The sequence below is a fragment of the Glycine soja genome, chromosome 6, assembly GCF_004193775.1.
Source record: "Glycine soja cultivar W05 chromosome 6, ASM419377v2, whole genome shotgun sequence".
Taxonomy (NCBI): Eukaryota; Viridiplantae; Streptophyta; class Magnoliopsida; order Fabales; family Fabaceae; genus Glycine; species Glycine soja.
In genome coordinates, this window is record NC_041007.1 from 15517898 (window position 1) to 15539890 (window position 21993).

General features: G+C 31.7%; 2 protein-coding genes across 2 annotated transcripts; one reads left to right on the forward strand and one right to left on the reverse strand.

The window, feature by feature from the left end:
* Nucleotides 1–1148: 1148 nt before the first annotated feature.
* On the forward strand, nt 1149–8996 carry LOC114416439. The gene is made up of 5 exons (XM_028381305.1): nt 1149–2758; nt 3117–4088; nt 5492–5717; nt 6925–7067; nt 8440–8996. The coding sequence occupies exons 1-5, from the start codon at nt 1403–1405 to the stop codon at nt 8743–8745; spliced, it is 3003 nt and encodes a 1000-aa protein (XP_028237106.1). The 5' UTR covers nt 1149–1402; the 3' UTR covers nt 8746–8996.
* A 9021-nt stretch (nt 8997–18017) lies between these two features.
* LOC114414311 (F-box/kelch-repeat protein At3g23880-like) lies at nt 18018–19173 on the reverse strand. The gene has a single exon (XM_028378590.1). The coding sequence runs from the start codon at nt 19171–19173 to the stop codon at nt 18028–18030; it is 1146 nt and encodes a 381-aa protein (XP_028234391.1). The 3' UTR covers nt 18018–18027.
* Between the last annotated feature and the right edge of the window lie 2820 nt (nt 19174–21993).

Consider the following 21993-nt stretch of genomic DNA (forward strand, 5'->3'; position numbering starts at 1 on the left):
ATAGTCGTCACGTCATAATTCTACGGGAAGTTTGTGAATTTTTTTTTGCCTTGATTCTTGAGTTGTCTTGTTTGCTGCAATAGATGATCTATGATATATCCTCCTTCATCGGTTCACTGTCATCCATAGCCCCTCATATCGCATTCCCTCAACCCCTCCTGTAAACTCACACTCACGCTATCTCCCACCTCGCCGCTCATTCTCACTCATTATTTTTTCACTTCCTTTGATCCTTAGTTTAAACTTCTTTTTTAAATTAAAGATACTTTTAGAATAATCCAATACCTTAAATAAAATAAAGTCAACAGAAAGTCACCAAATCCAATCCCCCCAGTTTCATCCTTCTACCATGCTTGCATCCCTCTTCTTTCTCTTACTTTCATCATCTTCCTCTAGTTCTCCCCACCATTTTGCACCCTACCCTTCTAGAGTCATTTTGATTTGTTTTTTTTTAAATCTTACCAAAATGAGTTTTCATAATATTGTTTTTTATACATTAGAAAAATTAATTTTCATGATATTTTAGCAATGTTTAATCATGTTTTTATCAAAAATATAATCTGAAAAATAGTTTTTGGAAAATAGTTTTTTTTATACAAATTAAAAAAAAATCGTATTAGAGGCACCAAGAGAAAAGGAGTGCGAATAACAACTCCTCAAGGCAAGAGTGTACTGTGTACATGATACATGACAATAAAAAAGAATTACCCCAAAAAAATAGTACATATAAGCCTGAAATAGTGAGGATGAAAATTGAGAAATCGGAAATATTTTTTTATCCGTAAAAGAGAGATATTTATTAAATAAAACATGAAACCTATAGTCGTTTAATTTCTAATAAATTTATGATGAAAAAGAGTGTTTAAAATATTTTCTTAGCATTCTTTTAGTAAATTACAAATTAAGTTACTCAAACTCAAATCCCCCAAGTAAAACCAAAAAAAAAAAAATGGTTCCCATCTCCATCTGCATGCGGAGTTTTCAAACACTTCCAAACAGAGTTGATTGATTGGTAGAATGCTAGGTAGGTAAAAACAAGATGCACATAAATAAATGGTCATATTTATATCATTGCCGGTAGTTTTGATTTTTCACCTTTGAATCCCATTTTCTGTCGTCTCACACAATATTTTAATTCTTTATAAAAACAAAGACCTGATCCTCTTTATTATTTTTTGTTTCTTTCAAATTTTTTTTCCTCTGCATCACCATCGCCTTCCCTTGTATCTGAGGAAGGGTCTCTGTTCTGTTCTCCACTGTGTTCTATTCACCTCTATCGAACCGTACGGTTGGTTCCTTCCAGAACCTCCCAAAGCTTCACATCTTCGACCAATCGCAGTATCTCACCGTAACCTTCTTCTTTTTCTTTTTATATTTAATTTTCTTTATCGAATTTGAAACGATGAATGCGAGAGGCGAGGTCGGTTCACCGGATTCGTTGGGTTCGTTTCCTCCGTTACGGGTTCGGGGATCGGACGGTGCCTCGGACGATTCCGAGTTCGAGCGGTATTGCAGCGCCAACTCGGTGATGGGAACGCCCAACACTAGCATGAGCCTCTGCAGCGCCGTTACGCTCTTCCAAGATTTCTCCGATTGCGATTTCGCTTCTGTCGCCACCGGCGAGGGTTTCGAAAATTTCAGTCCGGGAAAAGGAGCCGCCCCGGAGGTGAATCGCGGCGGCGGCGACCGGAGGAGTTTTCTGTACGGTTCCACTGGATTGGAGATGTACGGTGATTGCAGTGAGGAACTATCTATTACTACGCTCGATTCGTTGGAGATTATAGGGTTTAATCATCGGATCGAAGAGTCGAAAGGGAGCGGTGAAGTGAGTGGTGGAAATGGTTTTGAATTGGAAATTGAGAAAAGAGAAGAAGTGGAAGAAGAAGAGGAAGAGGAAGAAGAAGAGTTATCGGAGGGGGATGATTCTATGTATGACTATGGTAGTGATGGTGGAAATGAAATGTATTTGTCCAAAAATATAGGTTATTATGAGGAGCCGAAAGTGAGAAACGAGAACTCTTTGTTTATGAACTCTTCCGTGGCATTTGGATCGCGAGACCTGGATGATTTTTTGTTGCAGAGTGGTGACATTTCTGTCATGTCTGATCTGTTTCATAATCAGCGAAAAAAGAATAATGGAGTGAATAAAGGTTCTGGTCGAAAGGAGGAAGGGAAAGATGAAAAGGACATGGTCAGAGGCAATGAAGTTGAAGAAACTAAAGATATTGGTTATTCTGATGCTGTAGAAGAGGTTAGGGATAGGGAAATTTCTGCAGATTGTCGTCGTGTTCGAGATTCTGATATGCTTGCTAACACAGTGGAAAGTTCCCCCTCAGTTGATTGTCAGAACTGTATTGAAACGCAGGTCCAAGGTCCTGAAAGTTCTTATGTTGGCAAGGTGGATGAAGTTGATTTGGATCTGCTGGCGAAAGAAGTTCCTCGGAATATGGGTTTGGATGTTAATGATGGTGGTTGCATGGAAAAAGGGAATGCCAACAGTGAAGAAGCTATTGGCACTGGTGATGCTCATGGTGTAAAGTTGGAGCTGGATACTTCTAAGTTCAAGTTTGATCACATAGGTGATAGCCAATTTGATAAGAGTTATTCCAATCCGTCGAACCATATTGGGAATGTTAACACAAAATCAGTTGAGAGTCTTGAGCAAATTGAGCCTGTGTTGGACAACGGAATGAGGAAAACATTAGAGAAGTCTTTCACTTCAACAAATCTCTTAGAAACAAGTCCTGTGGCATCTAAGGTGAGCAGTGCATCCCATTGCCTTTCAAGATATCATTTTCAATTCAACCATCTTCAGTTAATATTTGCTACATCAAATTTGTAAAGTTTTTATTAATATGTAAATGCGTAGTTTAAATTGTAGTTGTGTTGTGGTCACAGTTGCATTATAGCTGTTGTGGGCCCTATCATTTTCTTATGTTTACTGTCAAGAAAGATTGCTTTTATACCATGGTGTCCCATGAATAAAGATGGTGACAAAAGCTGTCATAGACTTATAATTTGAAGCAACTCATTTTGGCTGCACATTTACTTGAGTTGACATAGTGGAAAGAATCATTCTACCTATATTGGGTTTAATATTTCACTAAATATTGCAGACAGAAGACTTTGAGCTAAATGAATTCTATGACGAAGTTGTTCAGGAAATGGAAGAAATTTTACTGGAATCTGTGGATTCTCCTGGGGCTAGGCTTTCCATGCGTAACAGATTGACTGAGCCTCAATTTTCTATGCCTTCAAGAGACGGTGGGTTGACTGCTTCTACTTCAAGTACAGATGATGCTTACCTGCTAGTTCAGCGCCAAAGAAAAATAGATAGGATTGAAGTGGTAGGTGCAAGGCAGAAGAAAGGGGATGTTTCTTTCAGTGAAAGATTGGTTGGAGTGAAGGAATACACTGTGTATAAAATAAAAGTGTGGAGTGGCAAGGATCAGTGGGAGGTTGAAAGGAGATATCGTGATTTCCTCACTCTCTACCGGTGCATGAAAACCTTATTCAATGAGCAAGGCTGGAAATTACCTTTGCCATGGTCTTCTGTTGAAAAGGAAACCCAGATATTTAGAAGTGCATCGCCTGATATTATTGTGAAGAGAAGTGTTCTCATTCAAGACTGTTTACAGTCTATTATCCGGTCCAGGTTTTCTTCAAGTCCTCCTAGAGCATTGATTTGGTTTATATCCCATCAAGATTCATATCCTATTTCACCTGTGTCTCACTCTTTTACAAGAGGGGAAAATATCCGAAGCATTTCCAATTTAGGGAAGACAATTTCACTTATAGTAGAAATTCCACCAAACAAATCTGTGAAACAGTTGTTAGAATCACAACATCACACCTGTGCTGGATGCCATAAGCATTTTGATGATGGAAAAACTTTGATTTGGGATTTTGTACAGACATTTGGATGGGGGAAGCCTCGACTTTGTGAATACACAGGCCAGTTGTTTTGCTCTTCTTGTCACACAAATCAGACCGCAGTCTTGCCAGCCAGGGTTTTACATAATTGGGATTTCACTTACTATCCTGTTTCTCAGCTGGCAAAATCTTATCTGGATTCTATATATGAACAGGTAAATTTAATACTAATGTTTGTCTTTTATAATATTGTTTTCACATTATGATCTTTCATATTAATGCTTATGTCCAAAGTTTCTATGCATAATATTAGAAAACTTTTGTAGTTGAGAAAGTAAAGGAAAACAATAGAAAGTGAGAAAGTTCTGAAAGTGAATTTCTGAATTTAATGATTAGGATCTAATTACATGACTGTATATTTATAGTTGTAGATGTAGTTAAAGATTTGTTAGGACAACTCTAGTGGAGAAACTCTTATGAGTTGCTAAAATAATTTTATAGAATTTCACTCACTTTTCCATAATCCATTGCCGCATCATTTTTACTATTTTAGGGTATTTTAGATTTCCGGTAGGAGTGTTCCAAAAGTATGTTTGAGAGTAAAATCAGTTTGGGGTTATGTTTGGTTACCCCTGAAAGTATGTTTGACAGTAAAATTTTGCTTGGAACTAAGTTTTGGAGAAGTAAGACTTTTGCATACCTAGTTTGCAACCTTTAATCCAAACATGCACTTAAGCAACATAACTAAATTTTTACTCCAATTCATCAACTCAAAAAGGTTTCTTAAATGGATCGGACTCCCTACTCCATACAGTTATATTTGTGGGACAACAAAATACAATTACAAAATTTGTGGAACCCAACAAAAATTAGAAAACTGCAATTGCTCATAAGAAAACTGTTAAAACACCCTATGAATTATGGAGAGGTCATCAACTTAGTTTAACAGCCTATGAAGAAGACCAGTAAAACACCCTATGATTGCTATTTGCTAGTTTGAAAGAAGGCTGCTTATTTGCATTTACAACTAGCATAGGCACATAGATTGTGAAGTGATGCAAAATAATTACCCTTATGCATATTGATGTGTAAGATCTTATTGGCTCAATGCATTTTCATATCAAACTTTCATGTACCTTCTTGGTTAATATTGTAGTTCAATTAATCTTTTTATATTTTCTCTTCAGTGTTTAGCTGTCATTGACTTGGATTTGGATCCAATTTCCTTCCAAGAGTCCCTAGGAAGTGTTGTAGGAAGAAAATAATGCATAACTCTTGGATTGGACACGGAAATATTTGTGTTGTTTATATAGGATTTGTGCTTTGGTGACCTGTTGGTCATGGGTTCGAATCCGGAAACAGCCTCTTTGCATATGCAAGGGTAAGGCTGCGTACAATATCCCTCCCCCATACCTTCGCATAGCGAAGAGCCTCTGGGCAATGGGGTACGAAGTTTTATATAGGATTTGTGCTGTGTTATTACTTAGTTGTGGTTGTTTATTGATCAATACACTAGATGCATGTTATTCTTTTCCTTCCTGTCCTTTCTTTCTTTGTATATTTGAAGTTATTCTTACTATTCACCTTGCATTTTTTTCTTATGAAATTTCTCCTGCAGCCCATGCTTTGTGTCACTGCTGTTAATCCCTTCCTTTTGTCAAAGGTCCCAGCCTTGCTTCATATTATGAGTGTCAGAAAAAAGATAGGTACAATGCTTCCGTATGTTCGCTGCCCATTTCGGAGGTCTATCAACAGAGGACTTGGAAGCAGGAGATATCTTCTTGAAAGCAATGACTTTTTTGCTCTTAGAGACTTGATTGATCTTTCCAGAGGAGTCTTTGCTGGTTAGCTTCTATTTTTGGCTTATTGTTTCTCTGTGCCTTAAATGAAAGTTTATTTCAATTAGTTTCCACTTACATGTGTTTCACTTCTTTTGATAAATCTTGGTTTGATGCAATGATGCTGAAAGCCCAGTTTTGATGCATGCACAGACATGCATTACTTGCTTCTTAGACCAAAATTTATGTTTTTTTTTTGCACAGCAAAAATCAATATATTATATATGAAATTCAGTACTAGGTGTACTGAAAATACAGTTATGAATACAAGGCATAAAAAGCCTAAACCCCAAAATTTATGTTTAATCAATCAGATTCTATTACTGATTTCTTCTGTCTTTATTCCTAATGGGATGAGTTTATTAATCATTATGTACTTCGAATATATTCATGGTGTGGCTGAATATAGATTTGTATAAATTATTGGGAATAAATGTTGTTGCACAATATCAGTTTTTGGAACTGGTCTGATAAATCTCTCTCTGCCTTATGGTACCTGGTCATTATTGGTTATTGATTAACTTCTAAACAGATAGCATGGAAGGCATGTTATCTCAACCATGTGAGGTAACAACAATAACTAGTATCAGGAAATTATTGCTCATATGACCTTCTGCGATGTGGCTGTGTCAGTTTTTGACTATTTATTAAGTGGATAAACCTGCAGCCCATAATATGGGATTTCCAGCTGTTAGTCCGTGTCAAAGCTGGGATTTAATTTGTACTCTGTTATCAACATATTTTTGTTTGGAGGTGGGCATCATGATGGAGCCTATGTAGTATCTTCATGCACATTGTGTGTGATTCATTTCTTTCTTTCTTTCACGTGAACATAGAGCCACAGGCTATTGATGATGCAATTTGGAGCTAAGCACTGGTTAATTTTGAAGTTTTTGCAGTCCCTGTATTTAGTATTTATGATTGATGTTAGAATAGTTGTCTTATTATATATATTGTTCAGCTTTAATAAAGCTGTTTATATCTGTTGTAAAGCTTTTTATAAAGCTGCATTTTCTGCTTGTATTACCTACTCTATGTAGGCTGTAGGTGCCTAGGCTGTAGTCTTTCTTCTACCTTTGTAAAGGAACTTGATTATATATATGTGTATTGAGATGCTGAGAACTTATCTTGAGCACTTCATCAATGTAATGTGAATCTTAGCAACTCAGCACAACGTAGTCCTTAACTTTAACAATTGATAACTTTTATGCAGCGCTTCCTGTGATGGTGGACACCGTGTCCAGGAAAATCCTGGAACACATTACTGACCAATGCCTTATATGCTGCGATGTGGGAGATCCCTGCAATGCCCGACAAGATTGCATTGACCCATCTTCACTCATTTTCCCATTTCAGGTGTGTATCCGCCAATAGCTAAGATTCTATAGTATACAATTTATTAATGAAAGAATAATATATCAATGAGAAAAGCAATGGTTCCTTAGAATTTTAATCAGGCTCCTAGGTAGCTAGGTTCACAATAGAGAATAAAAGCGCAGCAGGGATCTGTTGATGAATAGATTAAATTAGATTTGGCAAAGTATACTTGCACAGAAAGAGGTTTACGGACCTCACAAAAACATTTTGTGAACAATTGATTTTTGTGAAATAAGAGGAAAGAATGGGAGAGAAAAATGTATGGTAATAATGGAGTCTGAGATATCAGTATAAAGCTTGTCTGTGAGCCTGCATATAACAACACTGTTTGAATTTTTATTTTATGATGTACAAAACCACTTACTTAGAATGGATTTGGTGCATGGAACAGTTTAGGTGTACCATGTACTTTAGAGGATCTAAATCGAATTGATAGGCTAGTTTTAATTGTTTTGCATGAGGTTCAATTTTCTGGTTATTGTTGCAGTAGACCCCCAGGAAATCATTCCTAGTGTTTTATTTTCCACTTTTAACTTCTATGCCTCTTTACTGCTACTACCTTGTATGAAATACACTTCTATGTCTTGGGACTGGGTGCTAATCCATTAAAGATCTGTTACTGACACAGCCAACTGTAGTAAAGAAAAAAGACAAATAAAAGATTAGAAGAAAAAGAGAAAAAACACCATTTGCAGCTGTTGATTATCCTGCATCATGTTTCTACTTTCAATTTGACACATTTCACAAATCCCTGTGTAGGGTTCAACTTTGTGGGTGAAAGAAATAGTTACAAGTCGAACTACCTCTTTTATATCTATCCATCCATTTACCAAAAAATATGGAACTGGATTCCACCAACTGGATATTTTGGGGTCTTGTCTGTTAGGCACATACCAGAAGTTTTGCATATACATCAGGTTAAAGAGCCATGCTTCTTGAGGCTCTTGCTTGAGCTTGTTAATTCTTGATAAAACAATTTATCATAAAGGAAAAAATTGGCTATTTTGACTTAAAATCACATTTTGTTTCTTCACTGTCTATATTTTTATTCGGAGTTCTGTATATGTAATATTTTGTATAATGTTGGAACAATGTAGCTTAAGTTTACTTTCAGTAGAATTTACTGTAGTCCAGAGTTAGGACTTTTAATGGGGGTCATTACTATTGTCTTATGAAAGAGTTAAAACTTAAAACCATTCCCTATGTTGCTTCAAGACCAGGAATCAAACTCATTTATGCTATTCTCTAATGCCTATTCATCTTCACTTTTTATCCATTTCATTTTTATAGTTTGAATTCTTCTAATATACTGAAAAGTAGCAGTCTCAATCTAAAACTAAATTATCACCAGGAAGATGACATTGAAAGGTGCAAAGCTTGTCAGTTGGTGTTCCATAAGCGTTGCTTTAAAAAACTTGCAAACTGTCCCTGTGGGGCTCAACTCAGATTGAATGAGACAAGGAGCTTAACTAACAGAGCAAGCCAAAGAGGAGGTGGTGAATCAAGAGGAGCTTTGAACTTGCTAGGCAGGGGACTGAGTTCTGGGTTGTCACCTAGGTTCCTCTCTGGATTATTTACGAAAGAAAAGCCAGAGAAGACTAGGCAGCATAAAGACGAAAACATTATCTTAATGGGTTCCTTACCAAGCACTATATGATCACAACCTGTACGTAAGTGTTATCTGTCTATATCTTACGCTGATCAGCTATACCATACATTTTATTACATCTTAGGATGTTTCTTCAATAATCACTAATGTCCATGTATTCAATTTTTGGATTTGTCATTCTTTGTAAAAATAAATTATGTATAGTGTGAAATCATGTTTCTTCAAAAATCATTATTTTCTTTTACCTTTGTTAAAATAGGAGAAGCAGAGACAAATTAAGTGAAAACCGCTTAATTACATATCGGTGCCTCTTTATATAGATTAATCCAATCAATACTATTAAATTATTGGAGATACTGTTCCTATATTATGATATGATAATAAAGATAGAATCTGAAACTGATTCATTCTAATTTTATTCTGATTCTCAACATTTTTCTCAAGTTGAAACTTGCTAAGCTCCTCAACTTGTTACAAGAAAATAGTTCATTTCCAACAAAAACATAAAAAATGAGCTCCACTAAACAATATTTTGAAGACAACCCAAGGATCTTTATGAAGCTGAGAAATATTGCTAGAAATATAACATTGTCAGAGCGATGCCTAAGAAAATTCATGACAGGCAAAGTAAGTTTCGACTTTCTTAAACATTTGGAAGCTCAAATCAATATTATTGAAGACCCAAGATTAATTAAAACTTGAAAAAGAGAAAATCTTCAACAATAGCAAGATTTGCTCAAGGGTCATAACGAGCTAAAACAAGATGAGCAAAACATGTGCAACTGCAACAATGGTGCTAGGGATTTGAAGTCATCAAGGGAAAGAAATCGTACGCTAGCAAACAATTGCAAAGCAAACATGCATGCAAAACCTAAGCTAAAGAGCTTGGCACGCAAAACAAAACCAAGAAAAAATTGAGTGAAAACCGTGTATCTGAAATATACAATTAATTATTAGGAGATATTTTTCCTATAATTTTATTCTAATTCTATTCTGATTCTTAACAATCTACACATCTACACTGACTATTTGCTTGTTTTTGTCCCATTCAAAGAATACAACAATAGGTCTATTAGATCCCCCGTCTATGCATGCACACCATCATTTAGGATCATTACAAACTTGTTTAATCGACTTACTCCTTTGCGACTTTAATTGATGTGTAATCCATTTGATGGAAAACATCCACCCGGTTAAAATTATTTTTGGCTTAAATAACTTTTAGATTCCTAATAAATTTTTAAAGTTTACTTTGGGTCTTTGATAATTTTTTTCATTGAGTCTCTGGTAAAAAAAAATTTTTGAATTTTATTACCGTTAATTAAGTGATGATATTACAGTTAATTTGATGATTTTTTTAAAAAAACATTAGATAATTTCCCAATATACCTTTTATCGGTCTAATTAACTAATTTATTCGTACTCTACACTACTTTTACAAAGTATTGATTAAGAATAATTCTAAAGAAATATTTAATTTAGCATTAATCTTATAAAATACATCTATTTTGATTTTTTTTTACTCTTAAATGTCATATAAACTGGAACATAAGAAATATATATACTTAGGCGTGGTCTCTAACTCTGATTAAAAATTGATGAAAGAAACTAAATGGTTGGTGATCCATGCGGTGATGTGCTACTGAAAGTTTATCAATTGTATTAATATTTAATATAATTATTTTATAAATGTATTTTCTGAAAAACTAAATATATAAATTTAATATTAATAAATTGATAAAAAATATAACAGTTTATCTAATAATTTTAATACTTATTATTTCTTAGAAGATACTTAATTATTTGACTACAGATCGTATTTAGTAAATACAATATTTAATGTTATTAAATAGCCAATTTTATAGATAGTATAATAAATGTGATATTTATCAAATTCAATATATTTATTAAATATAATATTGAATTTTATTCAATAGTCAACCTCATTTAATAAGCAAATTATTCTTAGGATCCATTTGGGTTTATATACAATTGAATTAGACGTGTTTAACGTTTTGACATAAATATTTAAAAATGCAATTAATTTATTGAATTTTATAGAAAACATTAGATATTTTTTAATATATTTTTTATTTCTCTAATTAATTATTCATTTACTTTATTATATACTATTTTCATTAAGTATTGATTAAGAATAATCCTAAAAAAATATTTTATGTAACATTGATTTTGTAAAACAATATATATTTTGAAACAAATTCCCCCCTTCTAAAATGCCATATAAACAAGAATGGAGGAAGTATAAATCGTGGCATGATCTCTAACTCTAACCATGTGTTTGGATGAGGGATTTAAATTTTTTTAAGAAATTCAAATTCACACCATTTTGATTGTCTTGATTTAAATTTCTGTCATTTTGTAAATATTTTGTTTGGATGAGGTAATTCAATTTCTTGTATTTTAATTTCCTTATTTGGATAAAGTAATTCAATTTCAATGAAATTCAAATTTTCATTTTTAAATATTTATTTAAAAATTAAAATTTCAATATTGAATAAAAATAAACACGAGTCATTTTTTAAATAGTTAAATATTCAAAATAAATTTAATGTTATAAAATATATAATAATAATTTTTTAAAATATTTAATAATTAAATAATCAAAATAATTTTAATGCTAAACAATTTTGAATCTTATACAATATTCTTGTAGTAACACAAAAAAAACTTGGATTAAATAATACTGCAAAATTAAAAGATGAATGATATGTAATTCCTTATTCTTGTTAAAGAAAATTAATTACCTAGTCTCGCAATAATTTTAAAAAACATATTAAAATTAAATAATTATGTAATTTAAGGACAATTATCTCATACAAAATTCAAATGATATTAATTTCATTGTTCGTAAGGGAAGAAAATTCAAATTGCTAATAATGAACCAACGCATAAACATGAATCAACACAAGCACATGTAATTTGATATGATTTTTGACATGAATCAACCGTCAATCTCATTCTATATAAGGTTGTTGTTCAAGTTCGTCAAGTCCACATGTGATGAGAGCCAAGAAGACTTGTTAGACACTTATCCATATAACCCTCATATAGAACTAAAGTCATCGAAGAATGAATATAATGCAGTAGTATTAAATAGTTATCTTAAACTTGATATAACTATTTGTCCACAGTTAAAAGTTAAAACAGGATCCAAAAATATTTGTCTTTAGTTTTGCATGGTGCTGATACAACTATCATAAATTTAAATGAATAAATTATTGATATAAAGTTGTACAGTAAAAACAATCAGTGCATTAAAAAAATATATGTTAAAATAAGAAGGGTGGAAAAAAACATAAAATCCAGAAGAAACACACAGTCCCACTAATCAATAGAGACACAGATTGGTAGTTGAAATTATGAGTAAATAACTACCTGCATACATTAAACGGTGTTTATCCACAGCCCGATAAAATGGCCTTGTCTTCTTCTCTTTCGCAGCTCTTTGAAGTTCATCCCATGCTCTTTCAGGATCTTCATGTGTAACTTTTCCTGTATTCACAATCTGCAATCAAGAGATCATGGAAGTGTCATAAAAAATTAGATAGAGCAAATGACATGGAAAATCAAATATAGATAGGGAGTTCGAACCTTAGAAAATAGATGGTAAGAGGGGCGAGGGATCCGTGCAAGATTATTTGCCCGGTCAACCGCAACAAGTCCAAACTTGGGACCATATCCATTAGCCCACTCCTAGTTATTAGAAATAGTCCAGAACAGGTAACCAAGTACACGCACACCCTGTAGAAAAATTGCATGAAGCCTAACATGAAATTGGTGTTTATGAAAGAATAACTTAATTTTAAGCAAATAAAAATTTAATTCATAATCAAAACCATGATCATGTCAGCATAAATAGCAAATGCTTCAAGAGATATGGCCGGCGGATCAAATCTGTCTCATCTAAAACCCCATTTTCAGTAATGATGAAAGGAATATTTAGATGTTTATATCTTTCATGAAACTGAAGCAGCATGCGGTATAAGTCATCAGGGTATACCCCACGACCAGATTCATTGTACTCAACATTTTCCACCAGCTTCAGGCCTGCACCTAAAACCACTTCCTGAAATAAATGTGAGAATTGTCATGTGAGTATGCCAGATATCATGCACAGTGCATTGTCAAGGTTAATAAAGCAAACCTGCCCATAGTAGTTTATGCCTATATAGTCTAGCTTCTCAGATATTTCATCAATGTATGGGAAGAGAGTCAATGAATTAGCCAGTGAAACAACAATAATACCAAACAAACCATAGGGTCACATAAATGACACATAATGTGCTACACCGACTACTGAATTTAATGGGTTACTGCCAAAAAGATAAGTTCCAATAAAAAAAAAATTTACTCTGAAACTTAAGGAACAACCACAAGCTTCCTCTGTTCCTTTTCACAAACTTCTAAAAGTCATATAAACTCTCTCATTCTTTATTATTCTCTAAAACTCTCAAGGGTTTGTTCCAATAATAAACACAAAGTTCCAATAATAAACATAGTGCAGTTTGAATTTATAAACCAAATTGTCAGGAAAGTTCCAATAATAAACACAAAGTGAAGAAACCAAAGTTTTTAATAGAAGAATAAACACAAACACCTACAGAGCAGGATCTGTTCCTAACAAATTTGCAAAAATACCCACAGTACACGTTAACAAAATCAAACAATGAGCAACGAAATCAAACAATGAGTACCCACAGTATAAAATCAATGAAATCAAACAACTAAATAAAAAATAAATCACAAATTAACGGGAAAAAATGAACACACCGTGGCACAACGAGAGTGTGGGTCGAAATCACAAGGGAATGATCCTGCGGGTCAAGATCGGAGTTCTCGGAACCTCTGAGAAAAGACCCCGAGAGAGAGGAGTGAGTACCCGCAAAGAGAGGAGTGTCGCTGGTATGGAGAAAGGAGAGAAATGAGTGGAGTCAGAGAAAGGAGTGGAGTCAGTGCAGATGGTAGAGAAAGGAGAAGGAGTGAGTACAAACACGAAGTAAGTATGAGCACGTTTTGAGAAATTGAAATTCTTAGATTTTTAAAAAAATTTCATATGACTCAGTTTTGGTTAATTAAAATTCTCTATTAAAATTTCAGGTATTTAATTTCTCCTTAAATTATTATTCAAATACTAAATTTAAAATGACAGCAATTCAATATCTCATTTAAAATCAATCATGAAAGTATCCATCCAAACACATTGTAAGATTTTGCCTGGCAGCATTGAAATTTGACCCCAATTTGCAATGTGTTTCCTTTCTCTCTAGCTTGTAGGCATGCTAGAAATGCTATTAATAATGCGGGAGTACAATCAGAAATTATCAATGCCACTGTTTCTTCTGCTACATCTTCAACAACAATGACATAATTGTTTGATCAATTCCAGTTTGTCTCAGTTGGTACAACTTATATCCTCCACAGCGCTTTGTTTATAATTGAGAATCCTCTTTCCTGCTCCACAATTTCATCAAGCACTACTAGAGTTGAATTGAGTATACATATAATCGTAACTATGAACATTATTGTGCCCATAGAAGTTGCAAGGAGTGAATATGAGTGGCAGCAAAATCAGTTGATTACATGAACAATCTATGAAGCCTAAATATGTGATACAACAGGGGTACGATATAACACGGATACAAGAATACAATATTTTTTAGAAATTAAGGATACGATAAAATTATAAAAAAAATTATATATGGATGCAAAATAAAATATAATTAGTGTTGGTGTTAAAAATGCAATTATACTGATGATCTTAAGTTCTGCTAAAACAGTATAAATATTCATATTTTGTTTTAGCAATAGCACTATTGTTGAATGGAAAAATAAATTTATTCACTAAAAGCATGGTTTGAGTAAAGTCAAAACCAAACAAATGGACATTTTTTTTTTATCATGAAATCCCTAAAATCAAACCAATAAAATTACAAAATATCAAAAACTTCAAAAAGTGACTCAAGCTGTATCAGAACCGTATCAAAGACAGCTTGAGTCGTATCAGAAACAACTTGAGTCGTGTTCTATAATTTTTTTAGAAAAATAAAAATAAAAAATCGGATACTTTAAATACGTATCCAAATATATCAGAAACATATCAATGTTCGACACGAATATGACACCAATACTTTTTCATTTTTGGAGTATCGGGGCTTCGTAGTGTACAATGTTCTCATTTGATCTTTGTTCTTCTTTTCAGGCCTTTTATGATTCAATTCGGTTGTAGAATTTTCAATGATGACTTGAGATCTGAAATTTATACTAAAATTAATTGAACAGGGTGTTGTTACTTCTCTTGAATGAGCCCCTCTTCAAGATATTGCGGTGTTTTTATTTACTTATTTTTCTTTTTAATTAAAACGGTCCCTTATAAATTGAAATGAAAGGACACGGATGCTTGATTAACTTTTTTAAATATAGTGTTCGCTTTTTTTGTTATTTTATTTATAATATCGTTTTCCTGAGTCCCCATGACTCACTTTTCCTTTTTCTTTTTTCCCGTCGGATTCACAGGTTGTCGAGTAGATTGTAAATTTAGCAGAAGAATAGTTTTAAAAATAGGTATATCGTTGACCCCTTGAAGATATATTCGGTTGATGGGTCACTAATGGAATTAATGAATCCGTAATTGAACCACATAAATTAGTATAAATAACATAAAATGTAAGTATATATGTGCATTAATTGTGTCATAATTTTAATAATTAATCGTGCACTGTTAGAACTGTCAATCTTCTGTAAATTTGAAAATTAACAAAAGTTTTGTCAATTATATATTAAGCAAAAGTTTACTGTTGTTTATCTTGATAGTATATTTTGTGGCTAGCTTGCTTATGATGGTATGAGGAAAGAGTGCAAACAAAGTTGGAATGTCTTTTTTGTTGCTTGAGGTTATATTAGTTACAGTCGTTATTAAAAAAAAAGTTTAGTATTCACGCATTTTCTCAAATTTTATTATTACTTGCAAATCACAAAAACATTTTTGATATGTAAAGGATTAAGTTACTCTAACCTAGATAAAATCTTAATTTTATTATGACGTGAAATAAAATATAAAATTAGAGTAAAAAATGATTTTAAATGAAATAATTTAATGTAATTTTTGTATTAAATAAAAAAACTATAATAAATTTTACTATCAACAAATTATCTTTTATAACAAAAACGTCCCAACATAAATCACATAATTTAAAATCAATTTTATCAAAACTCTTTCAAACACACATTACACCAATAGGTTGAACATAATCAACTATGTCAATTGCGCGGACAACTCACATACTACAAAGTCAGGCAGTACACTTATCTAAAAGGATTATTTGTGCGTTAATAAAAAGTTACATAGAAAGAGAAAGTAATTTACTAATATTGTAATATTTAAAAATTCTTGAATTTGAACTTTTAGTATTTTCTTACTTCTATATATAAGAATCACTTAGAACTTACAACCCAAAGGCATGGCAGGAACATATATAATTATGCTCAATAGGAAAATGTACCATGCCGACAAATTTTTTTTATATATTATACCATGTATCTTAGATGGACAAACAGTCACACTATTTGAAGAAAAAAAAAAACAATTCAACGGATAAAAATTAAAAGAAGTCGTTTTAACCACATTCAATTATACTGTTAATTAACTAGGATGATGATGCAGGTTTTTTTATTCTGTAAATACATTTTTTTTTAAATCTATACTACTTTGCAATTTAATTCTCAATATATATTACTTAGAATTTTCTTTCTCCTTTTTGTTTTTTTAATTAAAAATATTATAAAATATAAATATTATATTATATAATTTTTTAATTAGTTTTAAAATTACTTATTTATTAAATTAAATTTTATAATTTTGTTTTAATTTTTTAAAGAAAAAATATATAGATAAAGAAAAATAAAAAATTAGATAAAATTAGAGTACAATTTTTTAGTTACTGTACTTTTATAATTAAATTTATGTGCTGTTGATATTTTTTTTGTTATGTTCGTTAATTAAAAAAATAAAAAAATTAGTTAGTAGTATTAAAATAAACTAAAAAAGCTTAGTAAAAAAATAATTGATACATCTATCTTATAAAATAGACATAAAATTTCTGAAAAAAAGTTTTAAACTATGACCAAGGGAGAAAATTAATTGAGTTAGTAAACTTTATTTTCAACATTTACATGATTCAACCAGTAATGATTTCAAAACTCTAGCATGCAACCTTGGCCAACAACAACTTGCTTTTAGCATGTAAGGGTAAAATAGAGATGACCAAATTAAATATGTGGGAATTTCATTTTTGAGATATTCAAGAGAAAAATCTTGTATTCAGACAACACATATATCATTTTAAAACTATTAGCTAGTCATATTTTTTATTTGTAAAAATTAAATATGATATCAATAATTTATAATACTCACGTACTCAACCAATTAAACTAATCATCTTGGTATTAAATAGTCAAATGCAATCAAAATGAGATTATACATTAAAGAGATTTTTAAAAGAAATTAAAAGGCATTCATTTCTAATATTCTATATTTAAATAAAAAATTAAATTAAATGAATGTAAGTTTCAAGAAGAAAATATTTTTTTACATTTTGTTTAAAACCTTTGAAGGACCAATTACAATAAGAAATACTTAGGAGAGAATGAAATCCTTTTTCGAAAAATCATCATCTATGTATATCCACAAAATTAAATCTTCTAGCTTTACAATAAAAATAAATATTAATTCATTCAATCAATAAATTGTCCAACCGTTTTCAAAATAGTCAATTTAAGGCATTACCACAAATATTGACACTATCTATTTACCCATCTGTACATAAAAGATCATGACAATTAATTCAACATAAATTTAGATAAGCAAAAAGTTGCAAATATAACTTTATTTCAACGAGGCAAAACCAACTTAATTTGAATAATTGTATATATCAATTTATATGCTTTGAGAATTTAAGTTCTTTCCGAATAATCTCCCATGTTATACAGAATTGCCTGCAATTAAATTGAGTTCACTATTAATTAAAATATATGCACAATGGTAACAGAATAGAAATTGACAATCAACAAGCTATTCAAAATTGATTTTCTATCCTTTTGGGAAAATTAATACTAATAAAATATATATTAAAAAAAACTCATTTAATCCCAAGATTTTGATGCAACTATCATAACAATAGCCAATAGAATCAACCAAGAAATCAGTAATTTCACAATATATATCTTTTTCCATGCTTGAAATGATCGAAAAGGTTCTAAAACCACTTACTTGATTGAACAGAAATTGAGATAAGCCAGCCGTTACAGAGGAAATCAATTGCGATAAGGCAAAACCAAGCTTTGAACATAATCAAAGGAGATGAAGAAAACTTCTCTGAGGGGAAGTTCAATGTTGCTGATAGTGTTGTTTTTCAGATTACACAGAACAAGTTGGTACTTAGAATTATTCCCCAGCAACAGGACATCATTGTTTGCAGACATGCACAAGGGATGAGGAAAGTAACTGCGACAGAATTCAAAATGCTTGTAACTAACTTTAATCAATAGAGTCCAAGACTTTTGAACTCCAAACTTCTTCATTTGCCATATAGCAAGATGTGTTCCGTCTTCATTGTGAGAAAAACAGAGGCAACCCCTCAAAACCCTAACTTCTGGCAAACCAAACCGGACGCGAACAGGCGGCAACAAATATCTGTAAGTCTCGTTCCTTAGGTCGAAGGAAAAAACTACATATGATTCAAGTGTGGCAAGATTTGCAACCCAATTAAGAGTGCCACTCAAAAATTGTCCTTTACCATGAAATGTATCGCTAGGAAGAATATCATTCCCACATTCAATCCTTCTTTTCCAACAATTGTCTCCCAAGCAGTGAACTCTCAACTCCATTTTTCGCGATTTCCTATTCCCAACTATCGCCACAACCTTATAAGTGTCACTTGATTCGTCATAGCCAAACCCCATCCTGGCACACCCAAAGAATGGTGGTATGGGTGGCGAGGTTACGGATATAAGCCTTGTGGCGGGGTTCCAAAATTGGACACGAGCTACTTCAAATCCACGACTCATATCTCTCAAACAGATCAATCCATTACAGACCCCAATGATGCTATATTTAATGTTGGCTGGGATGCCAGTGCCACCATTATCATCATTAGCATCAGCATTGACATCAATGGTGGATGATGGGTCCTCGAGTAAACCATCTATGGAGCAACAGTGTAGGGAACACAGTTTATCCAAAAACAAGTTGGATAAGGTAAATAGGGCTGGACTGTCCCTAGAAGATCTTTGAAGGTGCAGTTTTACGAAAGTAGGATCCAAAATGAGAGAATTCCAGGATTTAGAAACACACCTGAATCGCATCAGAGCCTTCACCGGAACCCACGACAGTATTTCCACCACCACTTCATCAAGGATAACCACAGCATCGTCGTCACATGGACATTGATCACCATCCATTTTCTTTTCTTTCTTTCATCAATTTTCAATCTTCGAGTTATATAGACCACGCCAATGTATATACTTATCAAACCCAAAGAATACGTTTCTATAATAAAATTAACTATCAAATAGCATTAAATATTGCATTAAATAACATATTATATTTAATAATATCACATTTAATATATTAAAGGTAAAACTGAATGTCATATAACATTCAATTATGCATTTATTAATTTCAAGAAAAATATTATATTTATTATATATAATATGTAGTCAAATTAGTAATAAGTATATTGAGAAAGTGGGTCACTTGTAAACTCTCAGGACGTGTTTCGATTCCTATGAAAAAAAATTAATAATAAGTATAATAATTATGAAATTAAATTATTATATCCTATTGTCAATTTATTAATATTATATTAATTAACAAAAAACACATGCACCACTGATTTGTTGTCTGGATTTTTATTGCGTTAAATTTGATTTGTTGTGACATTTTCATATTATGCGTTGATGTACGTGTACATAATAAGATAGCTACAAAATATAAGGAAATAATAAAAATGAATTCACATATATGTAGAATTAATTAATCACTGTTGTGCTTGTGTGGGCGCATTTATAATTACACTAAATTTGATATGTTGTAATGTAACATTTTGTCTTATTATGCATGGACAGTATATTGATTTTGCTTAAATATTTTTTTAATACATGTTTATCTGCGTTTTTTATTTGAAACATATAATATTAATTTTTTAGTATATTAATTGATTTGCCATCCTCATAATTTCTTAATAGAAAAGTCAAATATTCTCTCCATTTTAGATTATATGATATTTTAGAAAAAAAATTTTTAGATAAGAGATGTCATTTTACAAACCAATTTTACATTAAATAATTTTTTTTAAGACTATCCTTAATTAATACTTAGTGAAAATCATGTATATAAAGAATAAATAAGTCAGTAATTAGAAAAATAAACAGTATGTTAGAAAGTTATCTAATATTTTTTTTTTAAAATTCAACAAATTAATTATATTTCTAATATAATTATCAACTGTATTCTGAATATGAGGCCACAAATCGGAGACAATCTGAGGAGTTTTGTTTGCCAATTGTTTTAAGGAAAGGATATTTTAGTTTGGTGTATTTTGAGAATGAGAAATGAAAAGGTTTGGGACAACAACCTTTTCTATTCAATTTTGCATGCAGCACCTTCTTGATTGGAGGTCTTTGCATGACAAACGTAGCTCTCGTGAACAGATCACTTCGAGTCACTCCCAACACAATATCCAGCATGTTTCATGTAGTAAGCCAGATGTTGGTTCCCTCAAATGTAATATCCACGCTGCATCATTTTCTGACCCTCCCAGATTTGGAATTTCAGCTGTTATCCGCAACCATCATGGAAGCTTCATTGTGCCCATATAGAGTTGTCTAATGGCTCATTTTCTCCCCAAGAATCTAAAGCATTGGCTCTTTATATAGCTATTTTGTTGGTTGAGAGCTTGCAACTCCTGAAAGTCATTTTTTAATCAGAGTTAAAGTTGGTTGTACACTGCATCAGCTCCAACAGTTTCAGTAATAATGATTTCGGATCTCTCTATCCATTGCAATACTATTAGGTTCATTATTGAAGGCTACTATAAAACTAAGGAATCTACCATTAATTGCAACATACACTTTTACAACCTAATTGTCATTATCTTGCTTTAGGTATTTCTTCATTGATGCCTTGATAGGCTATGAGCAAATACACTTTTACAACCTAATTGATGCCAATATATATAACCATACAAATTGTCATTATCTGGCTTTAGGTAATTAAAATAAAATTAGTCAACATTGTAAATAATACTACAGACTCTATTACAAACTCCATTAACTCTTTATACTTCATCTTGCATGGGATGCCACCATCGTCACGATTAAAGAATCACTGGAATCAATAGCAATATAGCATAACAATTACCAATTACTTGTTATGAAACAACTTTGCTTAAACACCAGCGGAACATGAAATAAAAATGAAAAAAAGAAGGATAGAAGCATTAATGTTTCCCATCTATAACATGTTTATGAAGACAATGAAACCAAGGCCTCTATAGTTGCCAAAATGCTCCTTGAGCTTGTCCTCTTGAGTGCAAAATCCCACCGATAAAAAACTTGCTCTGATCTGAATCCATTTCCCCCTCATCTTCATATGTATAAGGTTGAAAAGCTATCTCGTATTAGTTTATGGAAAAACTTTTTTTTTTTTAATTTTTTCTTCTTATTTTCTTTTCTAAGTGTTTCAAGATAAATTTATCGATCACCACAAAGATTACCATTCATTTTCTTTCTTTCTTTCATCAATTCTCACTCTTAGAGTTAGCGACCACACCTATATGGTTATATATACATTATCGTTACCTATCAAACTCTAAGAATAAGTTGAATTTTTTCATACATTAAAAAAAAATTTGTTTATTAAATATAATAAATATATTATATTTAATAAATTAATTTCATATCTAATATATTATAGATAACATCGACTATCAATAACATTAAATGTTATACTTATTGAATATAATATGTAGTCAAACTAGTAAGTAGAAAATTATTAGACAAATTATTATATATATAACTATCAAATTGTTAATATTATATTAGTATATAATTTTTTGTTTTATAAAAATTTATAAACTAATTAAGATATTTTACTTTACTATACATTTCAAATCTTCTATTTTAAAACATGTTTTTCAAAAAATTCTTTTAAACATCAAAAAAATAGTAAAAACAAATAATGTATTAAAAATCTACTATATTTAATAAATATTAGCTTTA

Coding starts and splice junctions, on each gene's coding strand:
- LOC114416439 (XM_028381305.1), top strand. CDS start 1,403: ATGAATGCGAGAGGCGAGGTCGGTTCACCGGATTCGTTGGGTTCGTTT. Junction 2,759..3,116: donor CAAGTCCTGTGGCATCTAAG/GTGAGCAGTGCA, acceptor TAAATATTGCAG/ACAGAAGACTTTGAGCTAAA. Junction 7,068..8,439: donor CACTCATTTTCCCATTTCAG/GTGTGTATCCGC, acceptor AATTATCACCAG/GAAGATGACATTGAAAGGTG.
- LOC114414311 (XM_028378590.1), bottom strand. CDS start 19,173: ATGGATGGTGATCAATGTCCATGTGACGACGATGCTGTGGTTATCCTT.